Source organism: Schistocerca cancellata, chromosome 5 (genome assembly GCF_023864275.1).
Source record: "Schistocerca cancellata isolate TAMUIC-IGC-003103 chromosome 5, iqSchCanc2.1, whole genome shotgun sequence".
NCBI lineage: Eukaryota > Metazoa > Arthropoda > Insecta > Orthoptera > Acrididae > Schistocerca > Schistocerca cancellata.
This window is the reverse complement of record NC_064630.1, coordinates 46,606,293-46,626,264: the sequence shown is the minus strand read 5'-3', so window position 1 is coordinate 46,626,264 and position 19,972 is coordinate 46,606,293. Positions and strand designations below refer to the sequence as shown.

The window sequence follows — 19,972 nt, the reverse complement described above, 5'->3', positions numbered from 1 at the left end:
CGTCTGTAGGGGAAAAAAAAAAAAACACCGCACACTGCTAAACCCTTTTCACCTCATGTATAATGATAATATATACTGTCTAGTGAGGATAAACTGTATTCACTAGCAACTCAGATCGTTTGATAACGGGACTTTTACGTAGCTACATTCAAATTTTGTTCGAAGTCTTCTGCAATAGCCACATATAAACACCCTAGGAACGTCGTATGCGATATCCACTTTTGAAGACGCTGGCAGATACTTCAGGACTATAACAAGTAGTTAAGAACTTATTGTTATTGCTCCATGCATGACAATTTATTACAGTATCAATTTAACGCACCTAGGTGTTTGTCTATGGTTGAAAATAATGAACAAAAAATAAATAAACAGCAAACAACTTCGATGTTCAAGTCAAATGTAACTCACATGTCAGTAATTACAACATAATTTCGTTGTACATGACTACATCTACAGGATTTCTTTGCAATCAGGACTTACGTGCCTGGCAGAGGGTTCATCGAACCAACTTCGGACTATTTCTCTACCGTCCCAAAAAAATGGTTCAAATGGCTGTGAGCACTATGGGACTTACAGCTATGGTCATCAGTCCCCTAGAACTTAGAACTACTTAAACCTAACTAACCTAAGGACATCACACAACACCCAGTCATCACGAGGCAGAGAAAATGCCTGACCCCGCAGGGAATCGAACCCGGGAACCCGGGCGCGGGAAGCGAGAACGCTACCGCACGACCACGAGCTGCGGACTGTACCGTCCCACTCTTACACTATCAGTAAAGCAATTTTATGAAATTCTCGCACACACAATACGTTTTATTGCTACCTTTGTTCTGTACCGGCGCCTTGTGGATGCCAATTGAAACTCTCCTAGAATTTCACACTAGTTACCGCCTACTTTTTCCTCTTCTGTCAATAACTGAATTGGCTTAAGTATGGCACTGAATGATTTTTAACTGAATTTCGTCATGGATCTTCACACTTTGCTAAATTTGCACACTTTCATTGTAAGTCAGCAACGGTAATCCAGTTTCGCGGCCGAATGTGCATAGTATTTTGCTAATTCATAACGGTCTGGGGTACTTTGTATTACTAAAATAGTTATGTTATCTCGATAAGCTGAAATTCATTATTATTGGTACAGTTCATACTATTAGTGTTTCTTATTTATGTGTTCAGACACTGACAATGTTGAGTGTTTATGGAAAAAGTTCAAGGCAATCGTAAAATGCGTTTTAGACAGGTACGTGCCGAGCAAAACTGTGAGGGACGGGAAAAACCCACCGTGGTACAACAACAAAGTTAGGAAACTACTGCGAAAGCAAAGAGAGCTTCACTCCAAGTTTAAACGCAGCCAAAACCTCTCAGACAAACAGAAGCTAAACGATGTCAAAGTTAGCGTAAGGAGGGCTATGCGTGAAGCGTTCAGTGAATTCGAAAGTAAAATACTAGGTACCGACTTGACAGAAAATCCTAGGAAGTTCTGGTCTTACGTTAAATCAGTAAGTGGCTCGAAACATCATGTCCAGACACTCCGGGATGATGATGGCATTGAAACAGAGGATGACAAGCGTAAAGCTGAAATACTAAACACCTTTTTCCAAAGCTGTTTCACAGAGGAAGACCGCACTGCAGTTCCTTCTCTAAATCCTCGCACCAACGAAAAAATGGCTGACATTGAAATAAGTGTCCAAGGAATAGAAAAGCAACTGGAATCACTCAACAGAGGAAAGTCCACTGGACCTGACGGGATACCAATTCGATTCTACACAGAGTACGCGAAAGAACTTGCCCCCCTTCTAACAGCCGTGTACCGCAAGTCTCTAGAGGAACAGAAGGTTCCAAATGATTGGAAAAGAGCACAGGTAGTCCCAGTCTTCAAGAAGGGTCGTCGAGCAGATGCGCAAAACTATAGACCTATCTCTCTGACGTCGATCTGTTGTAGAATTTTAGAACATGTCTTTTGCTCGAGTATCATGTCGTTTTTGGAAACTCAGAATCTACTATGTAGGAATCAACATGGATTCCGGAAACAGAGATCGTGTGAAACCCAACTCGCTTTATTTGTTCATGAGACCCAGCAAATATTAGATACAGGCTCCCAGGTAGATGCCATTTTCCTTGACTTCCGGAAGGCGTTCGATACAGTTCCGCACTGTCGCCTGATAAACAAAGTAAGAGGCTACGGAATATCAGACCAGCTGTGTGGCTGGATTGAAGAGTTTTTAGCAAACAGAACACAGCATGTTGTTCTCAATGGAGAGACATCTACAGACGTTAAAGTAACCTCTGGCGTGCCACAGGGGAGTGTTATGGGACCATTGCTTTTCACAATATATATAAATGACCTAGTAGATAGTGTCGGAAGTTCCATGCGGCTTTTCGCGGATGATGCTGTAGTATACAGAGAAGTTGCAGCATTAGAAAATTGTAGCGAAATGCAGGAAGATCTGCAGCGGATAGGCACTTGGTGCAGGGAGTGGCAACTGACCCTTAACATAGACAAATGTAATGTATTGCGAATACATAGAAAGAAGGATCCTTTATTGTATGATTATATGATAGCGTAACAAACACTGGTAGCAGTTACTTCTGTAAAATATCTGGGAGTATGCGTGCGGAACGATTTGAAGTGGAATGATCATATAAAATTAATTGTTGGTAAGGCGGGTACCAGGTTGAGATTCATTGGGAGAGTCCTTAGAAAATGTAGTCCATCAACAAAGGAGGTGGCTTACAAAACACTCGTTCGACCTATACTTGAGTATTGCTCATCAGTGTGGGATCCGTACCAGATCGGGTTGACGGAGGAGATAGAGAAGATCCAAAGAAGAGCGGCGCGTTTCGTCACAGGGTTATTTGGTAACCGTGATAGCGTTACGGAGATGTTTAACAAACTCAAGTGGCAGACTCTGCAAGAGAGGCGCTCTGCATCGCGGTGTAGCTTGCTCGCCAGGTTTCGAGAGGGTGCGTTTCTGGATGAGGTATCGAATATATTGCTTCCCCCTACTTATACCTCCCGAGGAGATCACGAATGTAAAATTAGAGAGATTAGAGCGCGCACAGAGGCTTTCAGACAGTCGTTCTTCCCGCGAACCATACGCGACTGGAACAGGAAAGGGAGATAATGACAGTGGCACGTAAAGTGCCCTCCGCCACACACCGTTGGGTGGCTTCCGGAGTATAAATGTAGATGTAGATGTAGATGTAGATCAGCATTAATATAGTCCTGCACATGATTTAAAACAGTCTGGCATAGTTCAGATGCTTTTTAAATTTCATGCCTGTGTATAGTATGTTGGTAGCACTTCGTCTCCTTGCCTGTTATGCTGTGTATCAGACTTTAAAGCTGTGCTGATCAGCATAACGAGAAGGCGAGGGGTCTCGCTCGTTTTGTCCACGACTGTACCTCTAATTGTAGGCTGGAGGATATTACATAATAGCACTAAATGTGTTCTCTAAGACGCAGAAACTAAACTGCCCCATGGCTTTTGTGTTTTCCCGCAGACGGGAAGCTGATGGAGGGCAGCAAGTACGCGATGAGCGAGACGCCTATGGGGTACTCCCTGGTGATGAACCTCACCATCCGCTCTCTGGAGGTGCGTGACTTCGGCAGCTACACCTGCATGGCGAAGAACCCGCTGGGCAGCGCCGATGGAACCATACGGCTGCAAGGTGAGTCAGCCAGACGTCATTTACCGCGTGACGAGGAAGACTGCTGTGGCGAACGATTCCAACTGTCTGCACGAACACCCGGAACAACACACATTCATATCAGTCACTATGTGTGATACCAATACCGTAGCGTCTGCAGATGATCCAACTCCTCCTGTGCCAATACCATAATTAGCGTTGACCCTCTCTCCTCTCTTCCCTACATCTAAACAAGCGCTAAATACGTGCATGGCAGTCTAGCTTCTTGTTCGGACCCAACTACCACATGCTTCCAGTCACCTACATGGAGCCATTAGCATTCTTTCTAACTAACCTTTCACCTGCAACAGTTTCTGCTATAAAAAAGGCAAAGGTCACGAGTTCGAGTCTCGGTCGGGCACACGGTTTTAACCTGCCAGGAAGTTTCATATCAGCGCACACTCCGCTGCAGAGTGAAAATCTCATTCTGGAAACATCACCCAGGCTGTGGCTAAGCCATGTCTCCGCAGTATCCTTTCTTTCAGGAGTGCTAGTTCTGCAAGTTTCGCAGGAGAGCTTCTGTAAAGTTTGGAAGGTAGGAGACGAGGTACTGGCAGAAGTAAATCTGTGAGTACCGGACGTGAGTCGTGCTTCGGTAGCTCAGATGGTAGAGCACTAGCCCGCGAAAGGCAAAGGTCACGAGTTCGAGTCTCGGTCGGGCACACGGTTTTAACCTGCCAGGAAGTTTCATATCAGCGCACACTCCGCTGCAGAGTGAAAATCTCATTCTGGAGTTTCTCCTATAGTTCCATCACATCAGTTTCTCCTATATCTTCCACCAAACTACTGGCGTGCCCAAGGTCTAATCCTATCACTAATTCTGTGTCTCCTACACATAACTGACATTGCAACCTCGTCACCCACCTCCTCACGTACCTACTCCAATATGCTGACGACATTACGTTTCACACCGTCAAACCGTCCACTCAGATGCCTACTCATCCTAACATACCTTCAACACCATCGGAAGAGCTTCACCGCTTGATGAAGCAGTGACACCTCTCCATCAAGCCTACAGATGCCTTGACAATAATTAATGAAAAACGACGCGATATTCCCGGGTGTCTGACCTCTACCTAATAGTATAAAAGTCTCTTTCGACTCATTTGATTAAAAGTGAGTCTCTACGCAATAACTCACAAAGAGAAATTCCCCAAAAGACTAAGATTGCCAACTGACTCGCAATGGAGATTAAATCTTGAGCCGTGGCGGGACCGGCGCCAGTAGTGTCTCTGACACGAGTACAATCGGTTTCCTAGTACAGAGCTTTGTCTTGGGACTTGGACCGGTTCGGCATATAAGCGAGTACCGACCGCGAGTAGAGAGACGGGACACAACGCTTTGAGAACGGAAGGTGGCGATGAGCGAGTCGGTGATTGGCTGAAGGGTAGAAGAGAAGACGGCGTGCGGTTATCACGTGGTTGTACTGGAGGCGGCAGGAGTTGGCCGCCGTCGCTGTGCGTTCTCCGGCAACATCGTGAGCTGTGGATGCGCCCACTTCCTTGGACGGACACGCTGTTAAGGTCTTGCGATGTGATGGTCTGACTTCATCGCAAAATCTCCCCAGCATCAAGACACCCAGTTAAGTACGCTAAATAGTATGAATGCTTAGTTAACTGTGACTGTGAGCGCTCTTGCTGCAGTAAGACGTTGCCGGGCGGTTGATGTTATGTGTGTTCGATCATTGGAACGTTTTTGATTAACACCTGCTTTACTTAATGTTTAAATCCAAAGGGAGTGGAACGGCTGACCCAATAAAGTAAACATTTCAATTCCTAAGTGTTTATTAACAACCAAAAAACAATCTCACATAAAAATTGACAGACGCCACTCAGGCAAGAATATTTACGAAACACTCATTACATAAAATCATTACCAAGTTAATAAATCATTAGCCAAAGATCTCCCATAAACATTGAGAAACGCCACTTACGCCAAATATTTAAGAAACTCTCATTGCATAAAATCATTAATAAACTAATGAACCATTAGCAACGATCTCTTATAAAAACTGGCAGAAGTCACTAAGGCCGGATTTGACGATAACTTTAACAAAACAACTCTAAGACACGTTCTTTAAGACCTTTTCAATTCCAACACTTTAACATGACATGTAAAATAACGGTGGACACACAGCCTCAATTTTAACACGAATACTTAGGACATGTTTATTAAAACGCAACTTGGGCAATCTTGCAAATTACTAGATTAGAGAACCTTTCAGAGCGAACCACGAAATTACTCAAATGCCCATTGGCCTGTAAGGTGGACTTTTAGGGCATAGAAAGTTACAACTTTGTAAAATCATAATGTGTAACAACAGAAGTAAGGCCCAAGCTGGTAAGGCCGAAGTTTAACCACGAACGGTGGAACGGACTGAGGGAAGTAATATTCGAACCAAGGCGTGGATCCGTTCGCAACCCCAGATCGAGTAGGTACCGGAATGTGAACCCAACAAACTCTACCGAAGAGCAACACACGAGCTCAGGCTAAGTCCACCACCCGTAAGCCAAACTTGTAATCTGAAGGGTAGCTCTGCGCTTCGGTTGCCCGCTGCCTCAGCTCACTCAAACACAGAACACACTCGACAACAGGAGGTAAAGAAAACTGTTCTTAACTTTAACATTCAAGATTGACCAGTAAATTAACATTATAATATCAAGGCTAAACAACAACTAATTTCACTCGCAAGTCTTTCTTTAAGTGGAAAGGCTAAGAGTGGGAAATTAACTGGTTCACGAGAACCGACACTCACTAGAAATTAATGATACACTTATTGGCCACCTTAAGTCGGCATGCAAATCTCAACACGGTAACTTTTAGAAATAAAAACTCAGATTGCCCGCAGAGGACATATAGGCATTGATTAACCGATATCGTAAGCAAATCAAACATTTGCTAATAATAGCTAATGAAGTAACATCCTGCAAATACATCAATATTATACGGAAGCAGAGTACACGCTTTGTAAGAGGCATCAAATGAAATCGAACACACGTAACATCACGCGTCCGGCAACGTCTTACTGCACCAAGAGCGATCACAGTCACAGGTAACTTAGCGCTCTCAGTAATTAGAGTACTTAACTGGGTGTCTTGATGCTGGGGAGATTTTGCGATGAAGTCAGACCATCACATCGCAAGCGTGTCCCTCCAAGGAAGCGGGCACATCCACAGGTCACGAGGTTGCCGGGGAACGCACAGCGCCGGCCAACTCCCGCCAACTCCAGCACAACCACGTGACAGCCGCCGCCCGCCCTCAGGCACGCCGCCTTCTCTTCTACCCTTCAGCCAATCGCCGACTCCCTCACCGCCGCTTTCCGTTCTCAAAGCGTTGTTCCTCATACTCGCGGTCCGCACTTGCTCATATCCCGAGCCGGCCCAAGCCCCAAGACAAACCCCTGTACTACGAAATCGATCGTAATGTCAGAGATACTACTAGCGCCGGTCCCGCCACGGCTCAGATGTCACTACAACTATTCATACACACTCACAGTGTCCAAATATAGTCCATCCTAAGTAGTGCAAATGTTGCATGTATCTTCTTTTACCTCTGGCCTCACCACTTCCGTCAAACCCCTGAATTCAATACATACTGTTTGGTTTTCTGTATCAGACTGCCTTCTCCCATCGGTTTGTTATAGGAGGTAATTATGTTCCCAAGCCTCCTCAAACACCTGGAACCCTTTCGTAAGATTTAATTTTTCAGTGAACTTGGATCGGAATACACCGTTGTATTCCTCATCCTTGAATACGGTTGGATTCACCAAGGCTTGTAACACCCCATTTCACTTTCTACATACTGTTGGATGCTTCAAAGCTAGTAACACCCTGAACCGTGAATAGCTTTCACAACCTTTTCTTAAGAATTTTCTTTATTTACTAGCGATTCATCAAGATTATTAACACATTTAATCACACTATGTGAGCGTGGAAGTAGTTGCCAGTGGGTAACTGATGAAAACAAATTAAATTACTTTCAACAAATGGAAAATTTATTCCTAAAAGCCCTTTTTTTCTTTGAAACAGAATTTTATATTATAATCAGAAAGTACCCTCTAAATATCAAGTTACAATTTATTCAGAGGCAGAAAGAACAAATTTTGACAGTGGGAGCTTTCGGGCTGAGAACCTTGCCGCTCCCTTTTGACACGGCCGTAGTCACAACCGCTCACAACAACGTCTGAAAGACTACACTGGTGCAAATCTACAGCACACCAGATTACTTCAAGCTAAAAATTTTAACAGCTCACATAAGCACATAAACTATGCACCCCGTAGGAGGGATGGAAATGGAACAAAACTCTAAAATTAAAAAAATTAACTTGCAACCGAAGGTGCAACATGATTAAACAGAAAAAACTCTTACGGTGGAAGGGTGGCAACTTTATATACTAAAATGACCATTTAAATAAAAAAATCTTGAAATGCAGTCTTACATAAAATATACAAACATGCTCTACATTACATATATACCGCCTCTAAAGATGATAGGCAAAATAAAAACATACTTCAGGAATTCAGCCGTTATACTTCAAGCAATAAATTCGTTAACACCGAATCCGACAAAGATGACAGAGGCAGCTATTAACGTACGGCAGACCGACAGACAGACAGACAGACACTAACTGACTGACAAATGCGGACGAGAGGCAGACGAGTAAGCTGGGGACGAGAGACTGATCAAGAAAACAAGTAAAATTTAACAAGTAAATGAAACAACATATCACGAATCTCTTAACTTCTAATAAACTACGATGTCTGGCGAAGACCTGGCGCAGCGCCCCCAAAGCGCTCTCCCGAACCGTCCGCTGCCAGCCGCTTCAGCGGACGCAGGAAGGCGCGCCGATCTCCCGTCTCACGGCGTCGCAGCTCGCACCGGCCAGACCGATGTCGTGGGTTGACTCCTGTTGCTCTCGTGTCGGCCGCGAAGCCACTACCGCTCGCTATACGGCGCGGCCCAATGGACTGACGTGGCGACCTCACATGCGCAGACGCTCAAGACGGACAAGTCGTCTTGTGTCCCAGTGCGCGACCGACTAACCGATTGATCCAATCGCCAATGACCATTGCCTGAAGATTCTCGAGCAGACTGGCGGCCTAACTCATACTAGCACTCCGGACGACACCAGACATTGACTGCTCCACACTGACCCGGCTGACCAACTCCCCACTGGCGATTTTTTTTCTTTATTGTTATTTTGAAACCTGTATTACAGGCGGGCCATGCAGCAGCAGACGACGCCGCTCTTTAGCCGCAGAGAATACAAATATACAAATGAAGACATTTAAAGAAAAAAACATGGTGGACGTATAAACGTAGACAAATACTGTTTAAAATACAAGGTGCCGTTCACGGGCGTAAAGTCCAAGATAAAATTGTTCAGACACGTCGACACAGACAGAGACGAAAATTGTCAAACGTGAACGTGGGGGCACAAAACGAAGAACACTGAATCACTGAAGCACAAAACGACGGCACACACAGAACACGAGGCGTTGATCTCCGGCGCGCGAATGTTCACTATCCGTGTACGAGTCCGGGGACCTGCCAAGAGAGGAGGAGAGGGGGGTGGGAGAAGGAGAGGGGAGAGCAGATACCATGGGCAGGGGAGATAGGGGTGAGGGAGGAAGGGGTAGGGGAAGCCCGGGGGAAGAGGGAAGGAGGGAGAGGATGGGGAAATAGGAAAGAGAACGGAGGGAGGGTGCCTAATGGAAAGGACACAGGATGTGGGGGGGAGGATCAAAGTTGATAGGAGGTGTAGGTGGAGGGGAGGAGGACATCATCAGGGAGGGGGAGCCGGCGGAAGCCACCTTGGGAGAGGGTGAGGAGGGTGGAGAGACGGAGACCGGGTGGGACGTGGGAATATAGGCGCGGCAGCGGATGGGGGTGGGAGAGGATGGGGGAGACAAGCGGATGAGGAGCATCGAGTTTGTGGGAGGCGTACAGGGTCCGTATCCTTTCAAGGAAAAGGAGGAGGTGGGGGAAGGGGATGAGATCATACAGGATCCGCGTGGGGGAGGGGAGACGGATGCGATAGGCAAGGCGGAGAGCATGGCGTTCAAGGATTTGGAGGGATTTATAAAAGGTAGAGGGGGCGGAGATCCAGGCCGTATGGGCGTAACAAAGGATAGGGCGGATGAGGGATTTATAGGTGTGGAGGTTTGTGGAGGGGTCCAGGCCCCCGGTACGGCCGGAAAGGAGCTTGAGGAGACGGAGTCGGGAACCTGCCTTGGCTCCACTGGCGATCTCATAGCGCTCCTTAAATGCACGTGAACAGGCAACCTTTCCCCTTTCCCACCAGAGGGAGACAACAAAGCTGCGATTGCCACAGCGGCGCCACCACCAGAAACGGAGGGCGACTGCTTCACACTACGCGCTGCGGCGCGCTCTTCAAAACAGCAATTTTTACCATGGCTCACACCCCATCTAACTTTCAACACTCCTATATTAACCGAAACGCGAACAGCTACATCCATTTAGTGAATTGTATGTGATTGTTGGCTGGGAGATATCCATGGATTAGGTTGAGCTGCCGAATCGGGAAGACAGTCCTATCACGATGAACAGTGGCTCCAGTCCTTACAGTGATGGAAAGCTACGTCATAAGGCTATCCGAGGAGTGTAGATGACTATATTGGTGTCGTGGTTGTGTTGTATGAGGACTTGAGAAGCGAGGGAGTGAATCAAATGGTTCAAATGGCTCTGAGCACTATGGGACTTAACATCTGTGGTCATCAGTCCCCTAGAACTTAGAACTACTTAAACCTAAGTAACCTAAGGACATCACACACATCCATGCCCGAAGCAGGATTCGAACCTGCGACCGTAGCGGTCACGCGGTTCCAGACTGAAGCGCCTAGAACGGCACGGCCACACCGGCCGGCAGAGGGAGTGAATCCTGGTGTTGGAATGCACGAAGCGGCCACTCTAGCTTAACGTCCAGGTCCCACAGACGAATCATTATCGTCAGTGTCGCATGTCTTCACTCCTATGGGGCACTACGTAGCGTGTCGGAATTTAATCCAGCTGTCCTACCCTTTCGTGTGAAATAATGACGTGAGAATTTCTTCCTCCAACAGGATTCAAACTGTTTACCTCTGAATCAGGCACCACCAAACGGGTGTACCTTAGTGAATTAGGCTACTGAAAAATCCTCCAAAAGCCAAGATCGCTACATAGGAGACCACTTTCGGTAGAGCTATGCTGTTATCAGTCATAAAATCCTAAGATGACAGCACAGCTCTGTCGAAACTGGTCATCCAGTATAAAGAGTTCTGGGTGATCTTGGCTTGAGAAGTGTTCTTCAATTACCATGTGACGGACACTTAACAGTATGGCATTCCACATGACGTGACAACAAAACTAATTTCCTCATGCTAACAGCCCCTCACTATCAGGCAGAACTTTTCACTTTGCCTTCGTGTAGTGATAACAGTGAGTAATGGTATGAGACAAACTAAAACTGCAGTATCAAATGTTACATGTTATGCTTCTTCGTCAGTACGTATTTGGCAGCAGTTTCACTTTTGCATTTGTGCACTGTTACCAAAGACGTCTTATTTCACGCAGCCCGCTCTGTATGGTGAAGCGTTTGTTGTGCAAAATATTCGTCGACGAGGAGGGCCCTGAATGACCCAGTAGTGCCATCTTGTAAGGAGAAACTACCATCTCTTACTCTGCCATTCAGGAGAGTCATCCAGGTATACAGCGTGTGGACATTCTCTTGTGGACGATGGTGGTTTGGGATGGCTCAGAAGTCGCTCAGAAGCTATATAATCTCTTTATTGCACCACTTAGTTGCTAATACTACTCCCGCACACATCTGGCTCTGTTAGAAGGTGGGCCTCCATTCGAAAGCTTCGTTAGTGAAGTGTTGTAGTAGAGCTCCGGACAAACCAACCAACCAAGTAGAACTCCGGGTACTGTGTTCTTAGCATAGATCAGGCGTGTTTGGGTAATGGTCCCGCAACGGCCGAGCGACGCCAAGGATGAAAAGACAGGCTGACACTGTCAGCTGAGAGTGGAATTCTGAGTCCTGGATGGATGTGACAGACGGTTGGCATTGATGTCCAGCGAGCGAACCCCGGACCAGGAGCTGACTGAGATGCTCTAGCGTCTCGGTGGATATCGGGGCCTCACTTCGACACTCGGCAATTAAGGTAATGGCAGGCAAGCGGTCCTCTCGTGATGACGGCAGAGGTGTGAAAATCTCACGGCGGAGGCTCAGCGGTTGACTACACAATGACTTGCTACCTCGATGCGTGCTGAGCTTGGCCCAAAGGCCAATCATTATTCAATCCAAAATGAGTCTGTTGTGGTGTTAGCTAAAGAAATTACGCATGCCGTGTCCCGAAGTTGTCTGGTAACAGTAACCATCTGCACACTGACTTTCAGGTGGCCATCGACGTCCGACGAGGGCCGTGGCGCAGTGCTGGGTCAGCATATGACTTTAAGTGGCGCAGTTTATGGCATCGAGGCCACCTGTCTAGATCTGTGTCTTCCCACAAGTGAAAATAAATGTTATCGCTCAAAGAAAGATATGCCATTGTACACTCAGACATTACCTTTTTCAAATATACCAATTATACAAAATTTACCATTCAACTTCTCAAGTTTGTACCAAGTTCTCTGAGGTGATACAGTGGTAAGCCCCTGGACTCGCATTCGACTCGAAGTCTCGTCCTGCCATTGGAAATTATGTCTATAATGGAAGCACTGAATCGCTTATGATAAACGCCGGTATGGCATTACCTAATGACTACGTCACCAACAGGTCGTTAAACCCCAGTTTCCACCATATTGGACTACAAACCATGTTTTGGTTACAACAGGTTGTAACATGTGCGTCGGAAACATCTAATTAGGAGTAATACACCTGAAAACAATGGACTATCGAGTTTGTATTAGAACGAAAAATTTATAAGTACCCTTAGTACGAATACTTTAGTTTCGTATGCACCATTCACTGTAGAAATTAGATAAACAAATAATTTTATTCATGTAATAACTGGAAGGCTGACGTAGATTTGGCAAATCATTTAATATCCTAGAGCACTACATGTATCTAAAAACAATTTAACATAACAACGTAAATGAATTCATACACATGTTTATACGAAGTACAGTATTACCCAAGCAAAAAAATAACACTGTTGTTTTTTCCGTATGAAAACACAGTGTGCAACCACTAAGATTCCTTGACGTGACTGTAATGACATTTAAATAGGGAAATACGTAAGGAAAAATTTGCCAATGGAAGTAAAATTAATTTTGGTGCAAAGAGTATTATTGAAGCAAATTTATGCCTCTATTTTAATGAAATAGCTACGTTTTTGTCACACTTCTATTATTTGGGATAAAAGCAGTTTCATTTTGATGCGTTTAAAAAATTATCAACTAAAAAAGGCAACTCCACTAAAATTACTTTTAACTGGTGATAGTTAAAAAAGTATAAAAAATATTGAGTGCTATACTTTACAAAGTATGTTAACTGACTTATCGATGTCGACACATTGTCGGAACGACTACCATGACTTCAGCGCAAGACTGGTACCTCCCTCCCCCTCTCTCTCTCTCTCTCTCTCTCTCTCTCTCTCTCCCTCCTTCCTTCCCTCCCTCTCAGCGTCTCCGTGCTGTTTTTATGGTTAATAATCTATGGCAATAAATATCTTCCCCCCTACATCGACACCTCTCTTGTGCCAAGCCACATGTTTCCTTTGGACACCAGTAGCGCATGCAGCATTTTCCAAAGCACTCTGGCACTCACTGCCAGTAACAGACAGCAACCATTCTTTGACCAGCAAGTAACGTCTTTGGCCAATACAGGGCTGTTCTCTTAAAAACATTAGCAGTGTACTCAGGATGTAAAATCAAACGGCCCTGTCAGCGGTTCTCATATCGTAGATGACAGCGCACGAGACTGCTCAGTCACTGACTCGCGTTCGATCCCCATACCACCACATTTACAAGTTTTGTATCGCTCTCTTGTCCAGATTTAAGAAACCAAACGAAGCACACGTCACTGGCGGGCAGCCTGAATTGCTCGGTTAACAAATCGAATGGCTAAGTAATAATTATCTCTGAAAAGGCACAACATACTTTTTTCTTAACAAGTATATCTTCGTAAAACCTACTCACCAACTGTTTCTGTCCACCATTCTATGCGGAATAGCTGAAGGGTCTCTTTTTTGAAACACAGTCAGTTACCCGTTGCAACGTAGAAATCTGTTATATGACTCAGAGGGACATACATTGTTTTTCGGTGATGGTCGAAAAGTATGGCACATTGCAACGTCACCCTCGGGCTTGGCGAACTTCCAAACATCAAGGTGTTGACACAAGTGAAGAAATACCAGAGCTTAAAGGCTCATATTCGGTGTAAGATGGGTTAATGGTGTCACATTGGCACCAAATTTCACAAAAACTCTGTCCAACGCCAAGTGGATGTGTCTCGCGATGGGAAGGTAGTCATCCCCCGCCCCCTTACCCATGTCTCATACAGGGCTTCAATGAAGCCACCTCTACCATTCGGGCGTTCATTTACACACATTTAACGATAGAAAAACCCCCATGAACCATGGACCTTGCCGCTGGTGGGGAGGCTTTCGTGCCGCAGCGATACAGATAGCCGTACCGTAGGTGCAACCACAACGGAGGGGTATCTGTTGAGAGGCCAGACAAACGTGTGGTTCCTGAAGAGGGGCAGCAGCCTTTGCAGTAGTTGCAGGGGCAATAGTCTGGATGATTGACTGATCCGGCCTTGTAACACTAACCATAATGGCCTTGCTATTCTGGTACTGCGAACGGCTGAAGGCAAGGGGAAAATACAGCCGTAATTTTTACCGAAGGCATGCAGCTTTACTGTATGGTTAAATGATGATGGCGTCCTCTTGGGTAAAATATTCCGGAGGTAAAATAGTCACCTATTCGGATCTCCCGGGCGGGGGAGGGGAGGGGGACACTACTCAAGAGGACGTCGTCATGAGGAGAAAGAACACTGGCGTTCTACGGATCGGAGCGTGGAATGTCAGATCCCTTATTGGGCAGGTAGGTTAGAAAATTTAGAAAGGAAAATGGATAGGTTAAAGTTATATATAGTGGGAATTAGCGACGTTCGGTGGCAGGAGGAACAAGACTTCTGGTAAGGTGAATACAGGGTTATAAATACAGAATCAAATAGGGCTAATGCAGGAGTAGGTTTAATAATGAATAAAAATTTAGGAGTGCGGGTAAGATACTACAAACAGCATAGTGAACGCATTATTGTGGTCAAGACAGACACGAAGCCCACGCCTACTACAGTAGTACAAATTTATCTGCTAACTAGCTCTGCAGATGACGAAGAAATTGATGAAATGTATGATGAGATAAAAGAAATTATTCAGACAGTAAATGGAGACGAAAATTTAATAGTCATGGGGGACTAGAATTCGATAAAGGGAGAGAAGGAAACGTAGTGGTTGAATATGGATTGGGGATAAGAAATGAAAGAGGAAGCCCCCTGGTATAATTTTGCACAGAGCATAACTTAATCATAGCTACCACTTGGTTCAAGAATCATGAAAGAAGGTTCTATACATGGAAGAACCCTGGAGATACTAAAAGGTTTCAGATAGATTATATAATGGTTAGACAGAGATTAAGGAACCAGATTTCAAATTGTAAGATATTTCCAGGGGCAGATGTGGACTTGACCACAATCTATTGGTTATGAACTGTAGATTAAAACTGAAGAAACTGCAAAAAGGTGGGAATTTAAGGAGATGGGACCTGGATAAACTGAAAGAACCAGAGGTTGTAGAGTGTTTCAGGAAGAGCATAAGGGAACAACTGACAGCAATGGGGGAAAGAAATACAGGAGAATAAGAATGGGTAGCTTTGAGGGATGAAGTAGTGATGGCAGCAGTGGATCAAGTAGGTAAAAAGAAGAGGGCCGGTAGAAATCGTTGGGTAACAGAAGAAATATTGAATTTAAGTAATGAAAGGAGAAAATATAAAAATGCAGTAAATGAAGCGGGCAAAAAGGAATACAAACGTCACAAAAATGAGATCGACAGGAAGTGCAAAATGGCTACGCAGGGATGGCTAGAGGACAAATGTAAGGATGTAGAGGCTTATCTCACGAGGGGTAAGATAGATACTGCCTACAGGAAAATTAAAGAGGCCTTTGGAGAAAAAGAACCACTTGTATGAATATCAGGAACTCAGGTGGAAACCCTGTTCTAAGCAAAGAAGGAAAAGCAGAAAGGTGGAAGGAGTATATAGAGGGTCTATACAAGGGCGATGTACTTGAGGACCATATTACGGAAATGGGAGAGGATGTAGATGAAAATGAAATGGGAGATATGATGCTGCGTGAAGAGTTTGACAGAGCACTGTAAGACCTGCGTCGAAACAAGGCCCCGGGAGTAGACAACATTCCATTAGAACTACTGATAGCCTTGGGAAAGCCAGCCCTGACAAAACTCTACCATCTGGTAAGCAAGATGTATGAGACAGGCGAAATACCCTCAGACGTCAAGAACAATATAATAATTCCAATTCCAAAGAAAGCAGGTGTTGACAGGTGTGAAAATTACAGAACTGTCAGTTTAATAAATTACAGCTGCAAAATACTAAAGCTTATTCTCTCCAGACTTATGGAAAAACTACTAGAAGGCGACCTCGGGGAATATCAGTTTGGATCCCGTAGGAATATTGGAACACGTGAGGCAATATTGACCCTATGACGTAGCTTAGAAGCTAGATTAAGGAAAGGCAAACTTACGTTTCTTACATTTGTAGACTTAGAGAAAGATTTTGAAAAAGTTGACTGGAATACTCTCTTTCAAATTCTGAAGGTGGCAGGGGTAAAATTCAGGGAGCGAAAGGCTATTTACAATTTGTACAGAAACCAGATGGCAGTTATAAGAGTAGAGAGGCATGAAAGGGAAGCAGTGGTTGGGAAGAGACGGAGGCAGGATTGTAGACTATTCCCGATGTTATTCAGTCTGTATATTGAGTAAGCAGTAAGGGAAACAAATGAAAAATTCGGTGTAGGAATCAGTATCCATTGAGAAGAAATAAAAACTTTGAGGTTCGCCGATGACATTGTAATTCTGTCAGAAACACCAAAGGACCTGGAAGAGCAGCTGGACGGAATGGACATTGTCTTGAAAGGAGGATATAAGATGGACATCAACGAAAATAAAACGAGGATAATGGAATGTATTCGAATTAAATCAGGTGATGCTGTGGTAATTAGATTAGGAAATGAGACGCTTTAAGTAGTAAAGGAGTTCTGGTAACTGGGGAGCAAAATACCTTATTATGGTCTAAGTAGAGAGTATATAAAATGTAGACTGACAATGGCAAGGAAAGCGTTTCTGAAAAAGAGAAATTTGTTAATATAAAGTATAGATTTAAGTGTCAGGAAGTCGTTTCTGAAAGTATTTGTATGGAATGTAGCCATGTATGGAAGTGAAACATGGAAGATAAATAGTTTGGACAAGAAGAGAATAAAAGCTTTCTAAATGTGGGGCTACAGAAGATTGCTGAAGATTAGATAGGTAAATCACATAACTAATGAGGAGGTATTGAATAGAATTGGGGAGAAGAGGAATTTGTGGCACAACTTGAGGAGAGGAAGGGATCGGTTCGTAGGACATGTTCTGAGGCATCACGGGATCACCAATTTAGTATTGGAGGGCAGCGTGGAGGGTATTAATCGTAGAGGGAGTCCAAGAGATGAATACACTAAGCAGATTCAGAAGGGTGTAGGCTGCAGTAAGTACTGGGAGATGAAGAAGCTTGTACAGGGTAGAGTAGCATGGAGAGCTGCATCAAACCAGTCTCTGGAATGAAGACCACAACAACAACAACAGCGATAGAAAACGGCAATGTCAGTGCAATGGACAGCAGAACGACGTTCTTGAAAATATTTGACATTGCCGACACTCCCTGGACACTTCAACCCTTATCTCAGGGCATGTCAGTGCTGCACCTTGTCTGGACGTGACCTAACATCTTTGAGCGTAACACGACAGCTGAGTTTGCTCTGGTGTATAGTGGGGCTCCAATAGAGACAAGATCATTCCACGAAATCTGAGGCAGCAACGGTTTTTATCCTTTCTCAGCCCTTCTGTTCCGCACATTCTTTCGGCGTGATCTTTTGCAGCCCTTCCGATTCGCACCTTCCCGTGGTGTGATCATGGGGAAGGATGGCGTGGGAAGGCGGAAACATTGACAAGTGCATGAATGAAGCTGCGAAGTGTTGACAAGAGCATGAATGAAGCTGCGATGTGTCCCTCTAAGGATCCCTAGTTCAGCAACGATCTAGGTGCCAAATACGCACCTATCTTGAGCGTTTAAAAATGTAACTGTACTGATTCCTAAGTCCCTGCAGCCAGGCGTCCCCTTCGTCAATCTTTAGCTGTGTGGCGCCGCATTGCAGGACTAGTGCGTGCTTACCTCTTGTGAAATCAGAAGAGTGGTGAAAGGTTGCCTATTCAGCAGGCGCTTAGGAAACAGTGAACAGACTCAGGGAAAACGACTATCTACAGGCCTGTCTATGAGCCCTAATTTCTCGTATCTTGTCTTTGTGGTCCTAACGCGAAAGAAATGTTGGAGTCAATAATCCGCCCAGGAGCGGATCCAATACACTCAAGAATAATTCGCACAAGCGTCCTACACTGAATAAACTGGTACACCTGCCTAATATCGTGTAGGGCCCCCGCTGTCATGGAGAGGTGCCGCAACATGACGTGGCATTGACTGTCTGGAGTAGTGCTGGAGGGAACTGACACCATGAATCCTGCAGGGCTGTTCGTAAATCCGTAAGAGTACGAAAGGTGGAGATCTCTTCTGAACAGCACGTTGCAAGGCGTCCCAGATATGATGATAATGTTCACGTCTGTGGAGTTTGGTGGCCAGTGGAAATATTTAAACTCAGAAGAGTGTTCCTGGAGCAACCTTGTAGCAATTGTGGACGTGTGGGGTGTCGCACTGTCCTGCTGACATTGCCCAAGTCCGTCGGTCCGTCGGAATGCACAATGAACATGAATGGACGCAGGTGATCAGAGTCGTATCTAGACGTACCAGACGTCCCTTATCACTCCAGCTGCACACGTCCCACACCACTACGGAGCTTCCACCATCTTTAACAGTCCCCTGCTGACATGCAGGGTCCATAGATTCATAAGGCTGCCTCCATACCCGTACATGTCCATCCGCTCGATACTATTTGAAACAAAACTCGTCTGACCAGGCAACATTTTCCAGTCATCAACGGTCCAATGTCTGTGTTGAAGGGCCCAGTCATCAAGGGTACACGAGAGGGCCTTCGGCTCCGAAATTCCATATCGATGGTGTTTCGATGAATGTTTTACACGCTGACCCTTGTTGATGGCCCGGCACTGAAATCTGCAGTAATTTGGGGAAGGGTTGCACTTCTGTACCGTTCAACGGTTCTCTTAAGTCGTCCTTGGTCCCGTTCTTGCAGGATCTTCTTCCGGCCGCAGCGATGTCGGAGATTTGTTTCTTTCCCAGTTTCCTGATATTCACGGTGAACTCGTGAAATGTTCGCACCGGAAAATCCCCATTTCATCGCTACTTCGGAGATGTTGTATCCCACCACTCGTGCGCCGGTTATAACATAACGTTCAAAAAGTCGGCCATTAGCCTTCCCACCAACTGTCCTCACATTCTCGTTCCGTTTCACATCGCTTTGTAACGTTACGCCGAGACATTTAAACGACATGAGCGTGTCAAGATGGACACTATTAATGTTAAAAAAATGGCTCTGAGTACTATGGGACTTAACATTTGAGGTCATCAGTCCCCTAGAACTTAGAACTACTTAAACGTAACTAACCTAAGGACATCACACACACCCATGCCCGAGGCAGGATTCGAACCGGCGACTGTAGCAGCCGCGCGGTTCCAGACTGAAACGCCCAGAACCGCTCGGCCACATCGGCCGGCTCTACTTATGTTGTATCTGAACATTACGGGTTTGGTTGTTCCTACTCAGCCACATTAGCTTATATTTTTCTACATTTAGTTCTAGCTGCCATTAATCACCCCAACTATAAATTTTGTCTAAGTCATCTGGTATGGTCCAACTGACAGACAACGTCGACATTTTACTGTACTCCACAGTGTCATCAGCAAACGACTGTAGAATGCTGTCCACCCTGTCTGACAAACTATTTATGTATGTGGCAAATAACAGCGGTTTTATCACACTTCCCTGGCAATCTGTGATGAACACTTTGTAAGTGGGCTGTTTAGGTTCTTA

The 19,972-nt window shown here is 45.1% G+C and overlaps 1 protein-coding gene across 1 annotated transcript in view; it reads left to right on the top strand.

The window, feature by feature from the left end:
• LOC126188359 (lachesin-like) overlaps positions 1–19,972 on the top strand; it is a 724,055-nt gene that overhangs the window by 600,947 nt on the left and 103,136 nt on the right. The window contains exon 7 of the mRNA XM_049929958.1: positions 3,508–3,675. Coding sequence (XP_049785915.1) covers positions 3,508–3,675 — 168 coding nt within the window. The remainder of the gene's footprint in view (positions 1–3,507; positions 3,676–19,972) is intronic.